The 22,118-nt window shown below is 47.5% G+C and overlaps 2 protein-coding genes across 2 annotated transcripts; one reads left to right on the forward strand and one right to left on the reverse strand.

Moving 5' to 3' along the window:
- Positions 1 to 218: 218 nt before the first annotated feature.
- Positions 219 to 1,019, reverse strand: LOC117835645 (uncharacterized). The gene has a single exon (XM_034714994.2). It carries the CDS (start codon positions 941 to 943, stop codon positions 461 to 463), a length of 483 nt encoding a protein of 160 aa, XP_034570885.1. The 5' UTR covers positions 944 to 1,019; the 3' UTR covers positions 219 to 460.
- A 6,469-nt stretch (positions 1,020 to 7,488) lies between these two features.
- On the forward strand, positions 7,489 to 7,893 carry LOC117835484 (uncharacterized). The gene has a single exon (XM_034714826.1). The coding sequence runs from the start codon at positions 7,489 to 7,491 to the stop codon at positions 7,891 to 7,893; it is 405 nt and encodes a 134-aa protein (XP_034570717.1).
- The last annotated feature ends 14,225 nt before the right edge of the window (positions 7,894 to 22,118 follow it).

Here is a 22,118-nt window from a genome sequence, read left to right on the forward strand (position 1 = left end):
TATGTGGGTCCCACGTAATAAACAGATGGCATCAAACCACCCACGAATGTCTTCTACTACTATACTTACAAAGAGAGGACTATTAGGGACAACGCACCAACATATTATGAAGCGAAGCCAACATAGTAGGAACAAGCAAATAATAAGCAAATAATACCGTGAGAGTAAGTAAGGACACGTAGCAACGCACTAGCATTTTTTTTTCTAGTTTCACTAAATTCCGCAACCCATCAACGAATTTTCTTAACAAACTCGGAAGCACCAGCATCTTTTAAGTTTCGATTACAAGATGTTACAAACATTGCCAACACAACTACACCGATTTCTCCATTGACTACACGGACTGCAGTGAGGCAATCGTAGTTTTACTAGCAGTTAATTATTACATAGAAACCATAGCAAAGATAATAACCAGAAAAATTATTTAAACTGAAAGCAGTGCGGTGCATGCATGTGAGCTCTACTTCAGGAACCCCTGGGCCATGTTAAACAGCCCACCCGCGCTCTCCTCTCCGCCGCCCCGCTTCTCCACCAGCTGCTCAGCGCCCTTGATGACATCGTTGAGACCGAACCCCTCCGACTTGCCTTCCTCCGCGGGAGGCGCAGGCGCTGGCTCCTTGGGCGCCTCTGCCGGCTCCGCAGGCTTGGGCGCGTCGCCTGCTGGGGCAGGGGCCGGGGCGTCGCCTGCAGGCTTCTCAGCGCCAGCGGTCGGCCGTGTGCCGAACTCCTTCAGGTACCCCTCGGCCTTCTCGATGTACTGCCCGGCCGGCTTGCCCTCCAACTTGCCGTAAGAGGATGCCGCGTGCAGGATCTCGGCGGCCGCGCCGGCGACCTCCTTCTTATCGATGTTGTCGGCGCTCTTCTTCTGGAACACCGACGTGGCAGCCTCCACGACTAGCTTGCCGCTTGAGAACAGGTCGCCGGAGCCTTTGCCCTCTGCCATTGGATAGCTTCTTTGCTTTATTTCTCAGATCTTTTGGCTTCAGAACGCTGTGAGTCAGTGGCACGGGGAGTGAAGACGTTACTTGCTATCTTTATAGGCGAATGAGGAGGTGATATGGGCAGTGTAGTGAGAGCTACTTGTGTGGTGCGATTTGGTAGATGACACATATAATATCTGCCTGTAAAGCGATGCAGTGTCGGCACCTAAAAAAACGAGAGCATTTCATGTGGTTCTCGTTGCGCGTTTTCGTTTTCGGGCAATATTTCTCGGCTTTCTGAGTAAAGACACTGGATGTGCTAGAATCAGATGGAGATATTTTTTTGACGTAATGGCATGGTATTAATTAGGACGAGAAGCAAGTGGCCAACAGGGCCGACACTTGGCCTTATGGCACTGGGGACAGCAAGTGGGAGTTACTTGGCGAGCCGGGAAAGAGGGGCTGTCGAGTGTTGGCAGAGGCTAAGCTCAAACGACGGATACTGGTGTTCATGCCCGCGTGTATATATCTTCATCTTGCGGCAAGGAAGAAAGCATCTAAAAGTATACTGTTTTTTAGCCCTTTGTTTGGATGGTTTTTGAACTGCTCTCTCTATCCTAAAAACAAGCTGTTTTAAGTTTGTCTTAAGTTAAATTTTCTTAACTTTGATCAAAATTGTTAGAAAAAGTATCAGTTGATAGCAAACTTTGGCACGAGCACGAGATTATTGACTGAATCATTTGGAGCTAAATAGTTTAACCAATTTAATTCGGTTGCTAGTTAAATAAATAGACAATAAAAACGTGTTCTCTTCTCTCTAATTAGCTAATTCGGTTGTCAGATTAATTAAGGTGCTAATAGGGCCGACTGGCTAGTTGCCAAGCAAAGGGAGTTAATCTCATACATGCAGCTAACAAAGAAAGCTAGTAAGTAGTGCGAGGGTGGCAGCATGCAGAACCAGGCTGTGGGATTCTGATGACTACAGACATCTTTGGGACAACAGTCCAAACATGTCTTGCCCTTCCAGAAACTCAGCGATTTGCAGCGGCAGAAGCAAGACGCTTGGAGTCCAGGTGCCGCATGCCTTAGTTTGCATGCAGCGTGGCAAAGTGATTAAACAAAGAAGGTAAGAGAAAGACTAGAGCTAGCAGCATGCGCATACATCAGACCGGTGGAGTAAAACATGCGGATAGATGCATGTGTATGGCGTTCAAGCTGGGTGCTCCAAATTGGAAGGTACAAGTAAATATCCTTGGTAATCACTTTCGTGGCGTCCACGTATAGCAGGATATGGCAGGGTCACGTCAGTTTGTTTTTAACTCGGATGGATTGATACGGCCGACCGAAATTCCATTCGGTCTTTTGTAACGACATGTGTTTATGTGCCTTCCCCGCCAAGACCAGCTACCATATAAATATAAGGGGTCAAGGCCCATTGGATGATCCACACGCGGCGGCGTAGAGAGGATGTTGACTCCGGTTTTTGACCAGAGTCAACCGATGCGGATAAGATCTGAAGAGCCGATGGGATCGGAGAAAGAGTCCAGGACGAGCATGGCATCTTCACCAAATAAGGAAAATCGTGAAGATTTATGTTAGTTAATTTTTAGAATAATTGTAACAGATCGTGTCATAATCGACTAGGACTTTAGCTTGCTTCAGGGTATAAATATAAGCCCCGAATGTTGTACCAAAAGAATCGTCAATTCATCAATACAAGTTCTTTTTCGACTTCACGCCACCAAATCCTACAAGTAGGAGTAGAGTAGTTTTCGACATGTTCCTTCAAGCAAGCAGGGCTACATCAGCTTCGACCTCCGGCGAGCGTGTAAGTACCGTCATTATCGATCATTACGTTATCTGTATCAAAACTTTCTCGATTAGTTCGATATTTTGATCCTCTTATCATTAGGCTAGTTATTAAGTTTGCTTTTTTTTAATGAAGTTAAATCGCATCGATCTCTTAGGTTCTTCAAGCACTCACCGGTTATCTAATCGTATCGGCTAGTTTGACCTTACATGCTTGAATTGTGTTATCTTTATTAGATCCTATAGATCTTTACCCTTGCCTCTCGTATCACTAATCTTCAGATCCTTAGCGTTAGCCTACTGCTATGGAGAGCCAATGTTGTCTTTGTTCAGTCCGATCCATCTATCTCAGTAGTAAGTTGACATCATTGAGCCGATGGCTATGTTAGCAAGATCATGTTCTACTCTTTTAAGCTATTAGATTAAGTTATTGCCCTCTGATGCCATACTATCTTGGTTAGGCCCGATCTATGGGCTCATGACATTAATCACTACAATAAATGTATTGATCTATAATAAAAATTTTATGACACATTTGTTCTCATCATAGATTTACGATATCTCTGGCTGAAAACATCATAAAGTTGCACAACCGAAAAAATTTAGTGACAAAGTTAGGGAACGTCATAAAAATTGCTACTGTAGCCAAAAAGAAATTATCACTCGCTCTTACATGATGGTTTTGTGACAATATAAGGTCCGCAAAAATATCATAAACCAACCAAGGTGCCACATGTAAGCATTTGTTGAAAACTAAGGTGTGCAAAAATGTCATAAACCGAGGGGAGCCCCCATGCAAGCATGAGTTGAGAAAATAAAGTGTTCCAATTCATCATAAAATCTAGCAGGGTCCCACAAGTGAGTCTATGATAAAATAAGGGAGGAAAATAAAAAGGTAAGAGTGTCCAGGGCAAAGGTTGAACCTGTGACCTCTTGATTCTGAAGAGTCAGCACTACCACTAAGACATAATGCAGTTTATGGTTTTTGAACAAGGCAGCTTTCTTATATTACAATTCTAATAAGTGTGGTCCACTTCACAATTGCAGGCCAGAGCAATAGTTATATCTGCAATGGCATACACTGCAAGGCACTCGCCGGTACGCTCCTATTGGCTGCGGCAAAGACTTGATCCTAGAGGCTTCGGTGCGCAGATCTGCAATGGGTGGTAGGAATGGCGCAACACAGTAGTGAAGGGAGGAGTAGGAGCTATGGCCAGGTTAGTCCCCTATTTTGTGCCTCTACTTTCCCCTTTCATTAGAGGGAAGGGCATTTTCTGAAATTAGGGATCTGGGTTGAAGGTAGTTGACAGATATGGGTACCCCATGGGTCCCCACCGATCAGGATACTGGCCGGTCCTGACAAGTGGGCCTGCCCGACCAGATCATACAGGCTAAGGAAATGAACATACTTGGAGCACATGTCATGGAGGTCGGGCAATTCAAATTAGCCCGAATATTGTGGGATACTTGTTGTAATCCAACTCAGATTGCTATCCATGTAACAACAAGCTAGATTAGATTCAAACTGACTTGTAACCCTAGGTCATCAGCCTATATAAGGTGGCCAAGGGTGCCTCCCAAGGGCATCACAATTCTCAAGCAATACAAACCACCAAAATGCAGGACGTAGGGTATTACTCTCCGGAGGTCCGAACCTGTCTAAACCCTTGTGTTCTCATGATTACCTTTGAGTTCTTGATCTCGCAATCCTCTCTATCTACAAATCAACCACTTGGGTAACCCCTTGGTGGACCGCTGCGGCTACTAAATCTGACAGTTGGCGCGCCAGGTAGGAGTGATTGTGAGAGCCTCCCCAGCGAGCTCGATGGCATCTCACCCCAGTGTCATCTTCCCCGAGAGCATGAAAGACTTCCTCACCAATCCGATCCAGCTCCGCTTCGGGAACATGCCGGTGGACTCTAACTCCACTATCTCCTTCGATGTCTCAGCGTCCGCCGCCAGCTTAGCATCTATCGGATCTACTTCATCGGAACAAGATCTTCACCCGAGGATCATCACGCCACTTGCCCAGTAGGTCGGCAATCACTCTCTCCCAAAGAGTGTCCCACACATCCTTGCTGCAATCCCCTCCCCACCCACGCCCTCCGACCTGATCGTTGGGCTAGATCGCATCATCAACACCATTGTTGAGTGCATTGATCTCTTCAAGGCGGCGCTACGCCCAACAAGATCAGCACATGGTCCTCCCTCGCCCCCTTCGGTCTAAAGAACTCGGCTGCTGTCTTTTCCATGAAACTTGTGCAGTCTCTTCAATTCCAATCTGAAGACCCACTCGAACTTGCCCAGTTTCCGTACTGTGGCAACTTCTAGATCCCCCGCATCGTCCTGACTCCGAACCCTTATGGAGATGACATCGAGAGCAACTCCACCACGCCAGATCGCAAAGCCTTTGTGGTCTCCGCCGACGATAGACCTAGGGATGGTGAAACCTCTTCTTAGGAAGCAGGTCGCATTGACAAAAACTGGGACCATGTAGTACGGCGCCAACAAGAGCAAGCCAACGCCTAGCAATGCCAACAACATGCTGCTAATGTGGGAGCTGAGGCAGCAGGCGACCACCGCCCGCCACCAATGCCGACCCACCATGCGCCAACGATGGTGACAACGCCAACTAGGATGGTGCTCGGGGCAGACGTCTCCCTATGCGCGCCTGCAATCTACAAGCCAACTTCAAGGGGGGCTAGCCACAACATCTTCACCACACCCCAGGCTAACCTAGGGGCTGCCTTTGCCAACTGGAAAACCTTCCAGACTTGGAGCCACTATGGCGGATCCGGGCACGCATCCGCATCGCCAACGCCCAGATTGAAGAGCGGGCCCACAACTAGTCAGCATATTCCCGATCCACATCTACCCGGCACTCTCGAAGCCGATCTAGACATAGCAGATCTAGCCACGACCGAGGAAACCACAGTAACTGTGTGAGAGGTCAGCTGGAGCCTGTCCATGAAGAGGAGGTATAGCAACCCACCAACCCACCTGCCAACAATGAAAACCACGTCAACCGCCGCAGCGGCAGGAGAGGCGATGGTGAGAACCGTGGTAGACAAGGTCAGCAACGTAATTGTCGTGAAGAGTTACACAACTGCCGCAACCTCCACACCGACGTCAACAACCACTACCAAGAGCGGAAGAGTCCGAGCTCGACCGTCGTGCTGAGTATGACAGCTACTACAACGCTCCTGGTAGACTAGACCACCGTGGAATGGGAGGACCACCAACACCAAGAAGATGAGATGCGCCGCCGTGCCAACTATGACCGCATGTAAAACACCCTTGAAGATGCCTACGTCCTACCCAGGCGCAACAACGGTGGACGCCCTAGGGCACCACCCATCGTATACAACCTGGAGGATGATGATGACACGGTGATCGATGGTTTCACCTCATTTACTCCACGCCTCAGGGCTGTTGAGTGGTCGGCCTCGTTCAAGCCGGCTATCAACAAAAAATACGACAGCCGGTTCGACCCGACTATATGGCTCAAGACGTATAGCACCACGGTGAAAGCCACCAATGGCACCTACGACCAGATGGCCGCCTACTTCCTAGTGGTGATGGGTCCTGCCCCTTTCCTGTGGCTAGAAAACCTCTTGCCAAGCAGTATCGACAGCTGGGGTCAGGTTGCTAGGGCTTTCACCCAGAATTGCCAGGCTACCTACAGCCGACCTGGAAGCATAGAGAATCTTGGGCAAGTACACTAGTGGAAGAACGAAACTCTCCAAGAGTACGTGAACTACTTCTTCGAGAACCGCAATAGGTTGGTCGGTGTCAAGGACCGCCATGTTGTACTTTCGCTCCAGCCTAATGAACCACAACATGTTCTGCAAGCTGTATGAGGCTGCCCCCAAGACTGTCGGGCAAATAATGCAGCTCATCAACATCCAGGCCGACATAGAGGAGGCAGCACAAGTACAGTTCCAGGATGGCAAGCATCGCCAGAACGATGACTATGAACTGCCAACCCATGAGGAGCACCAAGCACGACCGGAGTCCTTTCGACTTCAAAAAAGGGCCCCCGAGGTCCTCACTGCCAAAGCCGACCCTGCCAGGCCAACCACCTTCCTCCGGGAAGAATTTGGTGACACCCTGAATTGTGTGTGCCCCTTCCATAAGGACGCACGTCATAATGTTTAGGACTGCAAATCCTCAAGAAAGAGCTCGGTGCCCTAGTGGAGTACAAGCGACCTCACCGCAACGCTACCTTAGGGATGACAACCATCGCGACAACTGCCGCCGCGATGATCGTGATGACCGCGACAGCCATCATCGCGACGATCACCACCATGGTGGCCGCGACCACCACCATGATGATTGTGATAATCGCGACCACCGCCGTGATGATCATGACGATCGTGACAACCGCCAACACAACGACCGCAATGATCAGCACAGAGATGAGTGCTGTGGCCAGCTAAACCCAAACACTCACCAGGCCATCGCTGACCAAAACCGTGAAGTTAACATCATCGTGGGCGGCCCCAAGGCATTCTACAGCAACCGCAAGCACAAGCTGCACTAGTAAGTGGTGCACTTCATCTCCATACGGCCAGTCTAGTATCTGCATTGGTCAGACATGCCCATAACCTTCTTCGGAGAAGATCACTGGGTACATATTCTATATCCCGGGTCCTAACCGTTGGTGGTTTGCCCGACCATAAATCGGGCTCTCCTCCCCAAAGTGCTGATTGACGGTGGTAGCAGGCTCAACATCATCTTCATCGAAACCCTGAAGCGCATGGACTTCAATTTCGACCAGCTCCAGCCCTATGATGACCCCTTCTACGGCATCATGCTCGACAAAGGATCCTATCCTATTGGCCAAGTTGTTTTGCTAGTCACCTTTGGCACGCCCAACAACTACCATACGGAGCACCTTACCTTTGAGGTGGCCAACTTCAAGACTTCCTACCATGCCATCTTTGGCAGGCCCATGCTCGCGAGGTTCGTGGCGATTCCGCATCATACCTATCTCGTCCTCAAGATGCTAGCTCCAAACGGCATCCTCACCATCTACGGTGACATTGATACATCATACAAGTGCAACATGGAGGCAGTCAAGCTTGTTGAAGCCCTGGAGTACTCAGCCAAGCCACTGCCATGCTCGTCGAGGCCAACAAAGTGGACCAGGACCAGCTCATGATCCCAGAGATAGAGCCGATGCCCATAGCGCTGCAGCCCAACCCAAAGGTCAAGAAGATCTGCCTCAGCCTGGAAGGCCCCTCCAAGACAGCCCTCATAGGGTCCGACCTCTCCGCCAAATAGGAACTCGTGCTCACGAGTTTCCTCAGGGATAACTCGGACATGTTCATGTGGAGGCCATCCAATATGCCCGATGTCCCGCGGGAGCTGGCTGAGAACTCCTTGGACTTGAGCAAGACAACAAGACCTGTCAAGCAAAAGCTTTGCCATTTCTCCCATGATTGCAAGGATGCCATTAGGGTAGAACTCAATAAGCTCTTACCTGCCAGATTCATCCGTGAAGGTAAGCACCCCGACTGGTTAGCAAATCCAGTCCTTATAAAAAAGAAAACCGGTGAATGGAGAATGTGTATCGACTACACCGACCTCAACAGGCACTGCCCTAAGGATCCCATCCCTCTTCATGCATTGACCAGGTCATAGACTCTACGACCAGTTCTAGAAGCTTCTCTGCATCAAAGTCGGTCACGACCCCTGCTCCAGCATGCTCCAAGGGAATCCGTGGGAAGTGTGTCTTCAACACTACCAAGACATTCTTGATGCACTCCACCACAGTGTCCTTCAGTAGCTCTTTTAGCCGACCAGGTGCACTCCTAAGGTGATCAAGTAGTGTTGGCGCGGTCAGGTTGGTATCTAGTTGAACCATGTCCATCACATAGCTAGCAGCTTTGCGCAGATCTTCTAGCTCTACCTTCAGCTCTGCAATCACCAATTGGTCATGCTGAAGACTTTGCATCACAACTTCTAAGAACCGGTTAGTATCTTTGCGCAAGCCGACCTCGTAAGATAGCTTCTGCGACACAGCGTACTCACGGTGAACTGCCATGTCATGCTCTTGCTGAAGATGAGCATTCGAATCCTCGCACTCTTTAAGGTGTTGCTTGAGCCTTTGCTCCCTCGCCTTGGCATCTGCTCATTTGAACCTATGGGAGAACCACCCAAATTAACCTGGCTAAAGTGTTCTCATCTTCGCCTTACATGCGAACTAACACTTTAATCAAGTCAATTTGGTAGTTTGTCAGGTTATACCCAATAAACCACTTGTCTCGGATCAAATCGAAAAGAAAAACATCTCAAACAAAGGCGGGTCCAGAGTTTACAACATTCCAGTAGTTTAATACATAGGTCCCACTTTATTCATTACATCACAGTAGTTCGAAAAAGCATAAAGTAAAATGTTTCAGAGTTTAAGCAGCAGAAAAAGGATGGCAACTAAATGTCGAAGTACAAACATCATGGTGAAGCCAACCATGACGTTAGTTAGCACAGTCCTTGCTGACCAAGGATGAGTCCCACTCGACCGTCCAACCCGTAGGGAGCTGGGCCGACCAAGTTACACTTTTAGCAAAAGCACTAACATCCAAGTTACCTGAAAGTAAAGCCACAAGCAAGGTTGAGTATACTAATGCTCAACAAGACTTACCCATCGGGTGATAACTACTCCACCGACTTCTAGACATGCAAGGCTTTTTGGCGGAGGGGTTTGTTTTGCCGAAAGCATCTATAGTAAGTCCTTACTTTCAAGTTTTAGCATCAGGTTCTAGTTGATTAACTATTCTAGTTAAGCACCTATTCTAAGCAAACACGTTGAGCAAACATTTTATTCCAAGCATCATCATCATTAAATAATCATTCTATGTGTCACTTGTTACTCAGTGCAGCATAGTAGCCAAGCAGTCTCAAACTGTGAGAGGCAGATGATTCGATTCAAGTTTCTTAACCTTGCAAGGCGAATCTAACCCTACAACATTGCATACCACGACAGGTCCACACATGTCAACCATCCCCATCAATTCCCAGGCACGTGGCCAGGGCCCACTTCCCTTGGATACAAGGCCCCACGGTCCCGGAACATCACCGTACCATGACTGCACTTGTAACCACATGATGCATCAAAGGAACTCCATTCCAGAGAGAGTGGGGAGTATGCCCACATACTGATTCAATCAAGTACTAGGCTTCCCTATCCCATACTAGGCATGAGATTAGTACTTTCAAACACTTGACTGCAAACGCCGACACATTTTGGCCTTAGCATTTTCATCACTAGGTAGACAGGACAAAACCACCAAGTCGGAACCAATCCCAGTCCCATCCATCATCCTTATGGTTATAGCATGAGCAAGCAATCAACTCCTATAAACTCGCGAGTGACAGGACATCACTCGACTTTTACCGAGTCCTATTTAGCATTGCAGCTGCTCGGCCTACCATACTAGTGTTCAACCACAAGTACCTTCTATCATGCGACTAGGTTTTTAATCAACTCCTATGAACATAAATGCACAAGCATAGGTATCATAGACATTGCATGAATTTAGAAAAATTGGGTTATGCTCAGGGGCTTGCCTTCCTGTTCTAAGTTAGTGGGGAACTCGTTGGATGCTTTGCTGATCTCCTGCTCGGCCTCAACGTGATGTAGCTCAGCAGGTACTTCCTCGATCGTTGTGAGCAGTTCGTACATTCCGTCTGCGAGATTTGCTTCTACACGAGATGCATATGCATTAGTTCAAGTTTCCAAGCTTTCACATGTAGGATGCAAAACATGAATTAATGTTGAATCGTAAATTTGCATTTCGACCACATTCACCTAAACAAGGTTCTGAACTTTTATTATCTTCATGAAGTAAGGTGTGTAGTGATATAAAACTTGGGGTTGACTGTGATGGTGATTGTGTACACATATAAGGTTTTACAACTTAGACTTCACAAAAGAAAGGTGGTGTCACTCTAGGATTGCTCAAGGTTCATTTGGAAAGTTATCATGTTTCTGAATATTTTTCTGTACCTCTTCCAATATTTCCCACAGTACCCTCACTGTTACCTAATGGTTTTTATTCATTTCCTTTTTGTGTTTAAATTCCATAATTTTTTTCCGCATGCAAACAGTGAAATATGGCACTGAAAATTTAACAGAGAGTTATACAAGTGCAACAGAGGTTCCTGAAAATTTTCCATGATTTTTGGTGAAGGACATCTATTCTCCATATTTTACCATCATTTAAACTTATACAAAAAGTTAAGCATGTTTCATCAAGTTTCATTCAAAGACCATTATTTTTCCTAGTGAGGATTTTGCATTTGCGACCCAACAAAAGTGGTTTGATATTTTTCTCTGCCTTAAACCATTTATTATGCAAAAAGTAAGATTTCACCTCAGATTTCAAAGTTTAAACTCAAACAGTGTTTTAAACATCTAAACTAGGCTCACAACTATTTCATTTAAAAAAAGCTCGGAGTAACAAACGTAACAGAAGTGGATTCATCTTTTTATCATTTTTGTGTGATTTACCATGCATTTAAAAGCTTAAAATCTAAATAAAATCTAGAAAAATAAAGGTAAGAGTTACATGGTCAACATTTATTTTATGTGAAAATACTCATCTCAAGGATTCCAGCAAAGTTGGTTTTGCATTTTTATCAATTTTCTACATTTACTTATGCCTTTTTCAAAGTTTAGCTTATTTAATCAAAACTTAAATTAGAAAAGGGTTAACAGATTTATGCGGTGGTCCATGGAGATTTTAAACAATCATGGAACGGTGCCTAAAATTTACACTAAGGACCCTTCCCTCGCTGGTGAGGTTCCCGGTCGATTCTGGCGAGGGTCGGCGGTGATTGAGGCAGGAAAGGGCAGGGGCATGATGCGGAGCTCACCGGGGTTGTCCTCGCTTAAAGGGTCAGAGGCGGAGATGGCTTGACGGCGGCTGGCTGCATTTGGGAAGAGTCGGCCGGGGCGGAGACACTGTGTCGGCGAGCTCGTCGGCGGGATGAGCTCGAGGCAATTCAGGCTCCATGAGTGCGGTGTAGGTGGCGCGTGGGGAGGCTCAAGCGGTGGTGGCGAGGTGCGGGAGGGGGCTCTCCATTATAGGCTGCGGTGGTGGAACGGGACAAAGTGGTGGCGATGTGGGGGAGCAGCTCCGGCGAGCAGTGATGGCTTTTATAGGCACGGGGGCATGAGAGTGATGCGAGGTGGGGCTGCGGGTGCATGGGATAAGGTGGAGCGACCATTGGGGAAGGAGAGCAGAATCGAGCTGCACTGGTGCAGAGCTTCGCGGGTGCTCACTGGTGGTGATGGCGTGCGGAGCTCGTGGGAATCTTCAGGCGGTTGGCCAGGCTGGATTATGGCATCAGCAAGATCCTTCTAGCCGCACGCTTGCACTGGCCAGTAGGGTGCTGTATTGTCGCATCTCACTGATGATAGGCTGAAGGCGGCGTGGTGTGGTGAGAGGCGGTGTAGGGATTGGGCAGTGGGGATGTGTAGCGGATGGGTGGGATGTCATGCGCGCGCTACTAGGTAGCTGCGGTGAGCCTTGGGGCACGTCACAGCGGGGGTTGTCCAGCGGCACTGCGCTGGTGCGGTGGCGCCACACGGTGCGGCGCGATGCGTCGGGCACGATTGCCAGATCGGGCACATGTGCAGCGCGAGGAAGCAAGATTCGGGTTGATTTTGTGCCTAGGTTTAAATTCAAACTTAGAAAATTTCCAATACAAAACATGTAGTTTGAACTATACCCTACAACTCCTAGAAAGACTTTAGGATCAAAACTTGGCTGGATTTAGAGAAAAAGAAACGTGAACTTTGGTGGAACGTCGCTTACTGGGACTTAGCAGATTTTGAATTGAAGCTGTATTTGAGAGTTTAGCTAAAAGCTCAAGTTTTTAAATGGTTCTGCTGAGATTTGGGATCGCATCTACCCTCTTATGAGAACGAGCCGCCAGATCCTGTTTACACGCTAAAATCAGAGCACTACAAAGAAACGGGATTTAAGATATAGGTTCTCCAGTTGGCATACTTACAAGTAACAACTCAAAAACCTCAGTGGATGACAGTCGTAGCTTGGCAAGATCTTTCTTGTCCTGCGCCGTGTCCCCAGCAAGGTCAGTATTGGAAAATTTCAGGGTATCAGGATCATCTTTTCCTTGCATGTCCATGCCAGCGTCCCCGGTGGACCTTTCCAACAGCGGATCATTCCTGGGCAACTCTTCTAGGTGAGGCTTGGCTCTGGCTCCCTCACCAGACATCTGCTTGGCCCCAGAGCCAATTATAGCAGTGTCCACGGCAACTTCACTCAAAGAAGAAATATTCCCAACTACATCTTGTTGCGGCACCGCTCCTCTAGCGCAACTATCCTGATCTCTCCCGACCTCTGAAGGCGGTGACTATTCAGGGACGTGGCCGCTTGCCCCTTCAGCATGGGACATGCAACCAGCGAGTTGCGCACCAGATTCATCATATAGCACGACATTCCTGCATTGTTAGTGCAAGAAGCAATTTAACCAAGACAGGCAGCAAAACAACCACAAGACAGACAATATAACCAGACTGCACTTACATGGTGCTCTGCTTCACTCGGAACTTGGGGCGCAGGGGCGGTGGTAGCGACAGCACATCTCCGCTCAGGCCCCTGCAAATTTTCACCTTCAACGTCTCCTTGTTCTGCTCCACGTCGGCCGCAGTCATCTTAAGGAGCTCGGACTTCTTGTTCTTGGTAGCTGGGCTCGGCGTGTCTGACTCCTCGTTTGCTTCACTATCCACTTCGCTGGCCGACCTGGCCGTGAAGGCCATGCTCGGGGCAGCCTTCTCTTTCCTATCAGCCACCTTCTTCTTCTTGAAGCTCGGCTTCTAAGATTTGGAGGCTGAAAGCTTATCCACGGCATGACGTGTTCGGCGTCCAACTTGCGCGGAGTTCTCAGCCCGACCGACCTTTTCTTCCATGTCTTCGTCCGACCAAATGGAGGAGTCTGACTCCCAAATGAGGCTAGGAGGCAGCTAGTCGGACTCAGTGGTTGGGCGAACCTTGGGTTGTTGTTGCTCGGCCTCTTGAGGAAGTGGCGTCGGGCAAAAGAACTCAAATTCGTCATTCTGGTCAATCAACAAGAATAGTCAGACACAACACAAAAGCAAGATGGGAACACCAAATCAATGCAGTTGAGATCACACTGAGTCAGCTGGCCTCTTGAGAAAATATGCTTTGGGGTAGCTCTTGTTCTTGATGATACCACCTTAAACTCGCATACCCGATTGGTGACTTCTTCCTTGGTCACCTTTCGCTGCACATCTCGGGTCGGGTCTAGTGGCCCTGTATACTCATATGCCGGATGGACTCCGTTCTTGATAGGCGTGTCAATCTCCAACAAAAATTGATACTTACGGCCCCGACTGTGAGTCCACGTGCCTTCAGGTCGGTGATTTTCTCCAGTAGCTGCTTCACTTGTACTATCTCCTTCGAGGACAGCTGGTTCGACCACTCGAGCATTGTAACTAGGGCATTTTCAGTACGCGGTGGGAGCTCGGGCTTCTAATTGGCGACCATAAACCATTCCTTCAACTGGAGGTTGAAGTACACCTGCACTCTCTTCGGCCATAGCGAAAACCCACATCCCCTAATTACTCGTTGTTTCCCTTGGTCGACACAGATTTCAATTGATAGAGATACTTCCACAGATCGAAATGGGGGGGAATGCCCAAGTACACGTCACACAGATGAATGAAGATGGCGATATCCAAAACTGAGTTGGGAATGAGATGTACTAGTTCAATCTTGTAGTAGTTGAGAAGAACCCGGAAGAAATCACCTGTTGGAATCCCAAAGCCGCGCTCAAAGAAGGAAGCGAAGACCATCATCTCCATCTTGTCCTCACTAGGGAACTCTTGCCCAGCCGTCGCCTTCCACTTGAGCAGCGGCTTGGGTCCTAGTAGACCCCAGTCGACGAGCGCCTAGATGCGCTCCTCCATCATCACGGACTTCACCCAAACTGAGGATGGATCCAGTGCCTGAACTTTGGCCATCTCCTTGGTTTCTACTCCCTAGGATTTGGATCAAATAACCACGAGGCTCTTGATGTGCATATAGCGGCACAGTGGCTCGAGTGGCGGCGGAGAAGTACATGCAAGCAGACTGAAAAGCGCGGCGATGAGGCCTAGGGTTCACGGATGCGGCGGTGGTGTGCTCTGTGGACTGCGACGACGGTGGCGCGAGTGTGGCTAGTCGAAATGAAAGTGGAGCCACACCCCTTTGGCTTTTGAAGGATGTGACGACGTAACCCTAGTTACAGAATCTGCGGGTTTTCCGTTCTTGCGGTGCCCGCGCTGGATGGAATCCGCGGGTTTTCGATTATGTTTTTTCACGGCATGCCTCCATGGCACCGCCAGTCCTCGGGCTCACACTCGGGGGCTGGGCACCTCCTATGCAGTGAGGGCATTGACCTCCGTCACTAGATCCACTCGGGCACAAGCGGGAACCACGCCTCTTCAGGCAATTTGGTCGGCAAGGTGTTTCGCTCTTGCTTCTAGTAGCCAACAATGGTAGCCAATGCAAAGGAGCTCTCCAAAGGTGCAAAGGGTGTCAGTTCTTCTCCAAGCAACAACACCTACCAGCCCAAGCCCTATGCATCATCCCACCATCCTGACCTTTAGCATGCTGGGGCTGGATATGGTCGGACCCTTCAAGACTGCCCTAGGCGGCTACACTCATATCTTTGTGGCTATTGACAAATTCACCAAATAGATTGAGGTGAAGGCTGCCACCAGCATCGAGTCGGCTAAAGCCGCTCAGTTCATGGAGGAGATCACACACCGCTTCAGAGTCCTAAACAGGATTATCACCGACCTTGGCAAATAGTTCACAGGCTTCAAGTGATAGAGTTGGAGTGCCCGATCTTTCGGTGAGTGGAGATAAATTCGACTTGGTGGAAGTAGACCCTCATGATTCGACTACAACGACCGAACCCGAAGCGTCAATGCAATCGCTGAACCAACTCCCTATGATTACCAACCTTGCCAGTGCAAGATTAGCCTAATCACGAAGATCGATTCCTATCCGCAATCGAAGAATGAACGAGAAAAAGAGGCGAGCAATCTAAATATCACTCGAAGGTGGAGTTCTGAATTACACAAGGACAGCGCGTATTTGCACGTGTTTGAGAGTAGCTAAAGGTAGATGTAAAACAAAACTCAAGTCTGGAAATAAACATAGACTCTATCTAAATAGAGGAGAGGAGGGGGCGCAGCCCTTAGCGGCCAAGATGGGGCGTGCGACCAGGAAGGGCGCGCGGCAAGGAGGGGGGGGGCGTGCATGCCCCTAGTGCCCAACCCTAGGCGCCCACACATGGGCCTCCTGTTGGGCCAGCTTCTATTCTTCTGGGCCTTCATTCTTTAGTAGCATGACGAAGGTCAATTCTCTCACACGGGCCCGGGTAATTGGCCCAGAAGGTGGTGCCTGGGGTGGAGGATCATCTGGTGGCGCTGGAGAAGGTGCTGCTGGTGTAGATGTATCCGTGTTGTAGTTGGTGTCCTCATCATCCTCCCCTTCTTGAACGGAAGTCGTCCTCGACGGCAACTCCTCATCTTCGCCCGCATACGGTTTCAAATCTGCAACATTAAAACTAGTGGAAACACCAAACTCCGCAGGCAGGTCAAGGATGTAAGCATTATCATTAATCTTGGTTAGCACTTTAAAAGGACCAGTAGCACGAGGCATCAATTTAGAACGGCGCAAGTTAGGAAAACAATCCTTTCTCAAATGCAACCAAACCATATCACCAGGTTCAAAAGTAACAAGTTTTCAGCCTTTATTACTAGCAACCTGATATTTAGCATTAGCAGCAGCAATGTTTTGTTGAGTTTGTTCATTCAGGTTAACCATTTGTTCAACATGTGCAGCAGCATCTATATGTGGGGCGTCCCCAGTAGCAAGCGGAAACTGATCAATAGGCGCTTGAGAAATGTAACCATAAATAATATGAAAAGGGCACATCTTTTTAGAAGAATGCATTGCATGATTATAAGCAAACTCAACATGAGGCAAGCAATCCTCCCAACATTTCAAATTTTTGTCTAAAACAGCCCTAAGCATGGTTGACAAAGTGCGATTAACCACCTCAGTTTGTCCATCGGTCTGAGGGTGACAAGTCGTGCTAAACAATAATTTAGTTCCCAATTTATTCCACAGAGATCTCCAAAAATGGCTGAGAAACTTAGCATCACGATCAGAGACTATTGTATTCGAAATACCATGCAAACGAATAATCTCTCTAAAGAACAATTCAGCAATATTGCTAGCATCATCAGTTTTATGACATGGAATGAAATGAGCCATTTTGGAGAATCTATCAACAACCACAAAAATGTTGTCCCTCCCCTTCTTAGTTCTAGGCAATCCCAAAACAAAGTCCATAGAAATATCAAGCCAAGGGGAAGTAGGAATAGGCAATGGCATATACAAACCATGGTTGCCCAATCGTGACTTAGCTTTCTGACAAGTAGTGCAGCGTGCAACAAGGCGCTCAACATCATGGTGCATCCGGGACCAAAAGAAGTGGGCGGCCAGCACCTCATGCGTCTTGTAAATGCCAAAGTGGCCCATGAGACCACCTCCATGTGCTTCCTGTAACAACAAAAGACGAACCGAGCTTGCTGGAACACACAGCTTGTTAGCGCGAAACAGGAACCCATCTTGCTTCTGAAATTTGCCCCAAGGTTTGCCATCCATACAATGAACTAAGGCATCTTGAAAATCAGCATTGTTGACATATTGATCCTTCACAGTTTGCAAGCCAAAGATTTTAAAATCTAACTGTGACAGCATGGTATAGCGACGAGACAAAGCATCGGCAATGACATTTTCCTTCCTGTTCTTGTGTTTAATAATGTAATGGAAAGACTCGATAAATTCTACCCATTTAGCATGACGACGGTTCAGATTTGTTTGGGTACGAATATGTTTCAAAGCCTCATGACCAGAATGAATTATGAACTCACGATGCCAAAGATAGTGCTGCCATGTTTGCAAAGTGCGCACTAGAGCATAAAACTCCTTATCATAAGTAGAATAGCGCAGGCTAGCACCGCTTAACTTTTCACTAAAATAAGCAACCGGTTTTCCTTCTTGTAACAAAACAGCACCTAGCCCAATACCGCTAGCATCACATTCAAGCTCAAACACTTTATTAAAATCAGGCAATTGCAAGAGGGGAACATGCGTTAATTTATCTTGCAAAGTGTTGAACGCGACCTCCTGCGAGTCACTCCAATCAAACGGAACACCTTTCTTTGTAAGCTCATGGAGAGGCGCTGCAATGGAACTAAAATCACGAACGAACCAGCGGTAGAATCCTGCAAGTCCAAGAAAGCTTCGAATCTGTGTGACCGTCGTTGGTGTAGGCCACTCCCAAATGACATCAATCTTGCTGCAATCCACCTCAATGCCCTGTGGAGTAACAACATAACCAAGAAACGGTACACATTGTGTGCAAAAAGTGCATTTTTCCATGTTAGCAAATAAGTGGGCAGCACGCAACACATCAAAAACAGCACGCAAATGTCCTAAATGCTCTTCCATGAACTTGTTGTACAGGAGGATATCATCAAAATAAACAATGACAAACAATCCTACGAAGGGCCTCAGAACTTCATTCATCAAACGCATAAATGTGCTAGGAGCATTAGTCAGTCCAAACGGCATAACCAACCATTCATATAACCCAAATTTCGTTTTAAAAGTCGTTTTCCATTCATCACCCAATTTCATTCGAATCTGATGGTAACCACTACGCAAATCAATCTTAGTGAAAATAATGGCACCACTAAGCTCATCTAGCATATCATCAAGCCGTGGTATAGGATATCGATAACGAATGGTGATGTTATTAATAGCACGACAATCGACACACATACACCATGATCCATCTTTCTTTGGAATAAGTAACACAGGAACTGAGCAAGGGCTAAGAGACTGACGAATGTAACCCTTATCAAGCAATGCTTGCACCTGGCGCTGAATCTCCTTTGTCTCATCCGGATTTGTACGGTACAGTGCACGGTTTGGAAGCTGTGCGCCGGGGATGAGGTCGATTTGGTGCTCAATGCCACGAAGCGGTGGAAGACCCGGTGGCAAGTCTTTGGGAAAGACATCAGCGTAATCCTGCAAAAGGTTAGCAACCGCAGGGGGAATATCCAAAGATGGTACATCATCAAGTGAAACGAGCATACTAGAGCATACAAGTGCATAGCAGGGCAAATGAGCATCGCGTAAATCAGCGAAATCAGCACGTGTAGCAAGTAAAATAGGTGTTTTCAACTTGATCTCAGAATTAACAGAGGTTGATTGTGCAGGTTGTTTAGCAGCCTTAGCAGCTCGAGCAAGATCATCTTTAACAATTTGGTCAGGTGTCCTTGGATGTATAATTATTTTCTGACCCTTCAACATGAAAGAATAATGATTCGAACGACCATGATGCAAGCTATCAGTATCATATTGCCAGGGTCGACCCAATAACAAAGAGCATGCTTCCATGGGAATAACATCACAATCGACAAAATCAGAATAAGCACCCATGGAGAAAGGGACACACACTGACCGAGTTACTCTAAGTTTCCCACCATCATTAAGCCATTGAATGTGATATGGATGCGGATGCTTACGACTGGGTAACGACAACTTTTCGACCAGCATGGTACTCGCCAGATTGTTGCAGCTGCCGCTGTCGATGATGATGCAAATCGACCGTTCCTGCACAACACTGTTTGTATGGAACAGAGTGTGTTGCTGATTCTTCTCGGGCAGGGCGACCTGTGTACTAAGAACATGTTGCGCAACAAGACTTGCATACCTATCGGCGTCGGCTGGGTTGACATGTACCTCCTTAGCTGCATGGTCAGTGGCAAGCATCGCATGTTGAATATCTTCAGAATCACTAGCGGGAGAGTACTCACCATCATCACGAATAAGCAAAGTGCGCTTGTTCGGACAGTCCCGAAACACATGGCCAAATCCTTTGCAACGATGACACTGAATATCCCGTGTACGGCCTGTGGGAGGAGCCGTGCTTGTGGAAGGGGCAGCGCTTGCAGGTTTGGCCGTTCTCTCGCGCGGTGTAGTGGTAGGCGTGGGTGGCGCAGGGAAAGCGGGTGCGGAGTTGGATGTCGAGCTTCTTCCTGCAAAAGAGTTAGAATATGTCTTTGAGCGGTGTCCCTGCACTTCACGTTTAGCTTTGCAAGCATATTCAAATAATGTTGTCATATCTGTATATTCCTTATAATCAAGTATATCCTGAATTTCGTGGTTCAAACCACCACAAAAACGTGCCATAGCAGCGTCGTTTTCCTCCAATAACCCACAACGAATCATGCCTATTTGTAATTCCTGGTAATATTCCTCAACAGATTTAGAGCCTTGCTGAAAACGCTGCATTTTATTAAGCAAATCTCGAGCATAATAAGAAGGCACAAATCTGTGGCGCATAGCAGCTTTAAAGTGATCCCAAGTGGTTGGAATTGTATTGGGATGTTTGTGCTTATATTCACACCACCAAATTAAAGCAAAATCAATAAATTCACTAATAGCAGCTTTAACTTGAGAATTAGCAAGAATATCATGGTATGAAAATTTCTGTTCAACTTCTAATTCTCAATCAAGATATGCAGCAGGATCATATTTGCCATTAAAAGGTGGAATTTTAAATTTAATCTTGGAAAAGGAATCATTACCGGGACGGCGTGGCACGCGGCAGGCACGGCCTCGGCAGTCGCCATCTTCCTGTTCCGAGTCACCACCATAACCCTGCTGCAACTCTGTGACTGTTGTGTGCAATGCATCGAGTCGTGCCACAACTGTGTCGAGTGTGGCCTTAGCGGCCGTCTGTGCGAGGTCTAGCTGATCGCACCGCTCGGTCGTCGAGGAGATCGTCGAGTCTAGCCGTTCATGAATCATCTGAATGTCCGCGACAAGCCCTTCAACTTGTGTCTGTATGCCCTGCAGCTGGTCATCCCCTGCGTTGACATCATCTGCCATGGTTAGTGCAAATACAATAACAAAACCGACGACAAAACAGGGGTGTAACGGCTCACAAGGCGCTCACACTAGTGTTGTTATCAAATTCTTATCCGTTCTTACCACGCACACAGGGCGAACTGCAACCAACCGGTGGAACTCGCAAAAGAGTGGAGGAGCGATTGCCTGGAGAAACAAAGTCTGCTCATCGTAGAACTATGTGGAGTTCTGGGAAGGCTGCACTCAATTGAAGGATTAGCACAATCAAACAATAATGCAAAGTTGAATTATAGTGCCAAACACGTAATAAAAGTTGCTGGTAACAAGTGAATCCGAAAAGAACAGAGGCAAAGAAGCGGCAAAGGTGGAGAGGAAAAGTGAAACCTCTTTTTATTTTTAATTTTTTTTTGATTTTTTTCAGGGTGCCCCAAAATTGATAATAGGAATAAAATGACTCTAAAACAGCAAGTCACCACACACAGCTTTTTTTCGAAGTACAGGGGTATTTCGGTATCTCTCTCTCTCTCTGTCTAGAGTAGGTTGGTGCGCGCGGCTAGGGGAAAGGCGCGGCGTACCCAGGAGGAAGGGAAAAAAATGGCGCGCGTGACCGGATCGGCTTTCCTCTCTTGTGCGGACTGTCCTCTTTTTTTTTTTGATTGCTGTCTTTCCTTTTTTTTGACTTGCCAAACACACAAGACAGGGAGGAGAAGGCGATCAGGGGGGGTGCGGCGCGGCTGCCTCGTGATCCGGGGGAGGGCGGCGGCGTGCTAGGGTTCAAGATAACGAAAGGGAAAAAAGGTGAGAAAACACAAAGTAACGAGCAACAAGTGATTCGGAAAGCACACAAATTCAACAACGCAAATTATTGAAAGGAGGTGCAAGGCTCAAAAGGGTTGCTGGGACAAGGATCTAACCTGAAAATAAATTTTTGTTTGGTTTTTGTGGACTTTAGGAAGGGAAAAACACTCGATAAACTCACCGAGCAACCTGGAAAACTGATACCACTTGATAGAGTCGGAGTGCCCGATCTTTCGGTGAGTGGAGATAAATTCGACTTGGTGGAAGTAGACCCTCACGATCCGACTACGACGAGCGAACCCAAAGCGCCAATGCGATCGCTGAACCAACTCCCTGTGGTTACCAACCTTGCCAGTGCAACATCAGCCTAATCACGAAGATCGATTCCTATCCACAATCGAAGAACGAACGAGAAAAAGAGGTGAGCAATCTAAATATCACTCGAAGGTGGAGTTTTGAATTACACAAGGACAGCGCGTATTTGCACGTGTTCGAGAGTAGCTAAAGCTAGATGTAAAACAAAACTCAAGTCTGGAAATAAACATAGACTCTATCTAAATAGAGGAGAGGAGGGGGCGCAGCCCCTAGTGGCCAA

This window comes from Setaria viridis, chromosome 9 (assembly GCF_005286985.2).
Source record: "Setaria viridis chromosome 9, Setaria_viridis_v4.0, whole genome shotgun sequence".
Classification (NCBI taxonomy): Eukaryota; Viridiplantae; Streptophyta; class Magnoliopsida; order Poales; family Poaceae; genus Setaria; species Setaria viridis.

What these genes read in the sequence shown, in the direction of transcription:
- LOC117835645 (XM_034714994.2), bottom strand. Translation starts at nt 943, where the DNA reads ATGGCAGAGGGCAAAGGCTCCGGCGACCTGTTCTCAAGCGGCAAGCTA.
- LOC117835484 (XM_034714826.1), top strand. Translation starts at nt 7,489, where the DNA reads ATGGACTTCAATTTCGACCAGCTCCAGCCCTATGATGACCCCTTCTAC.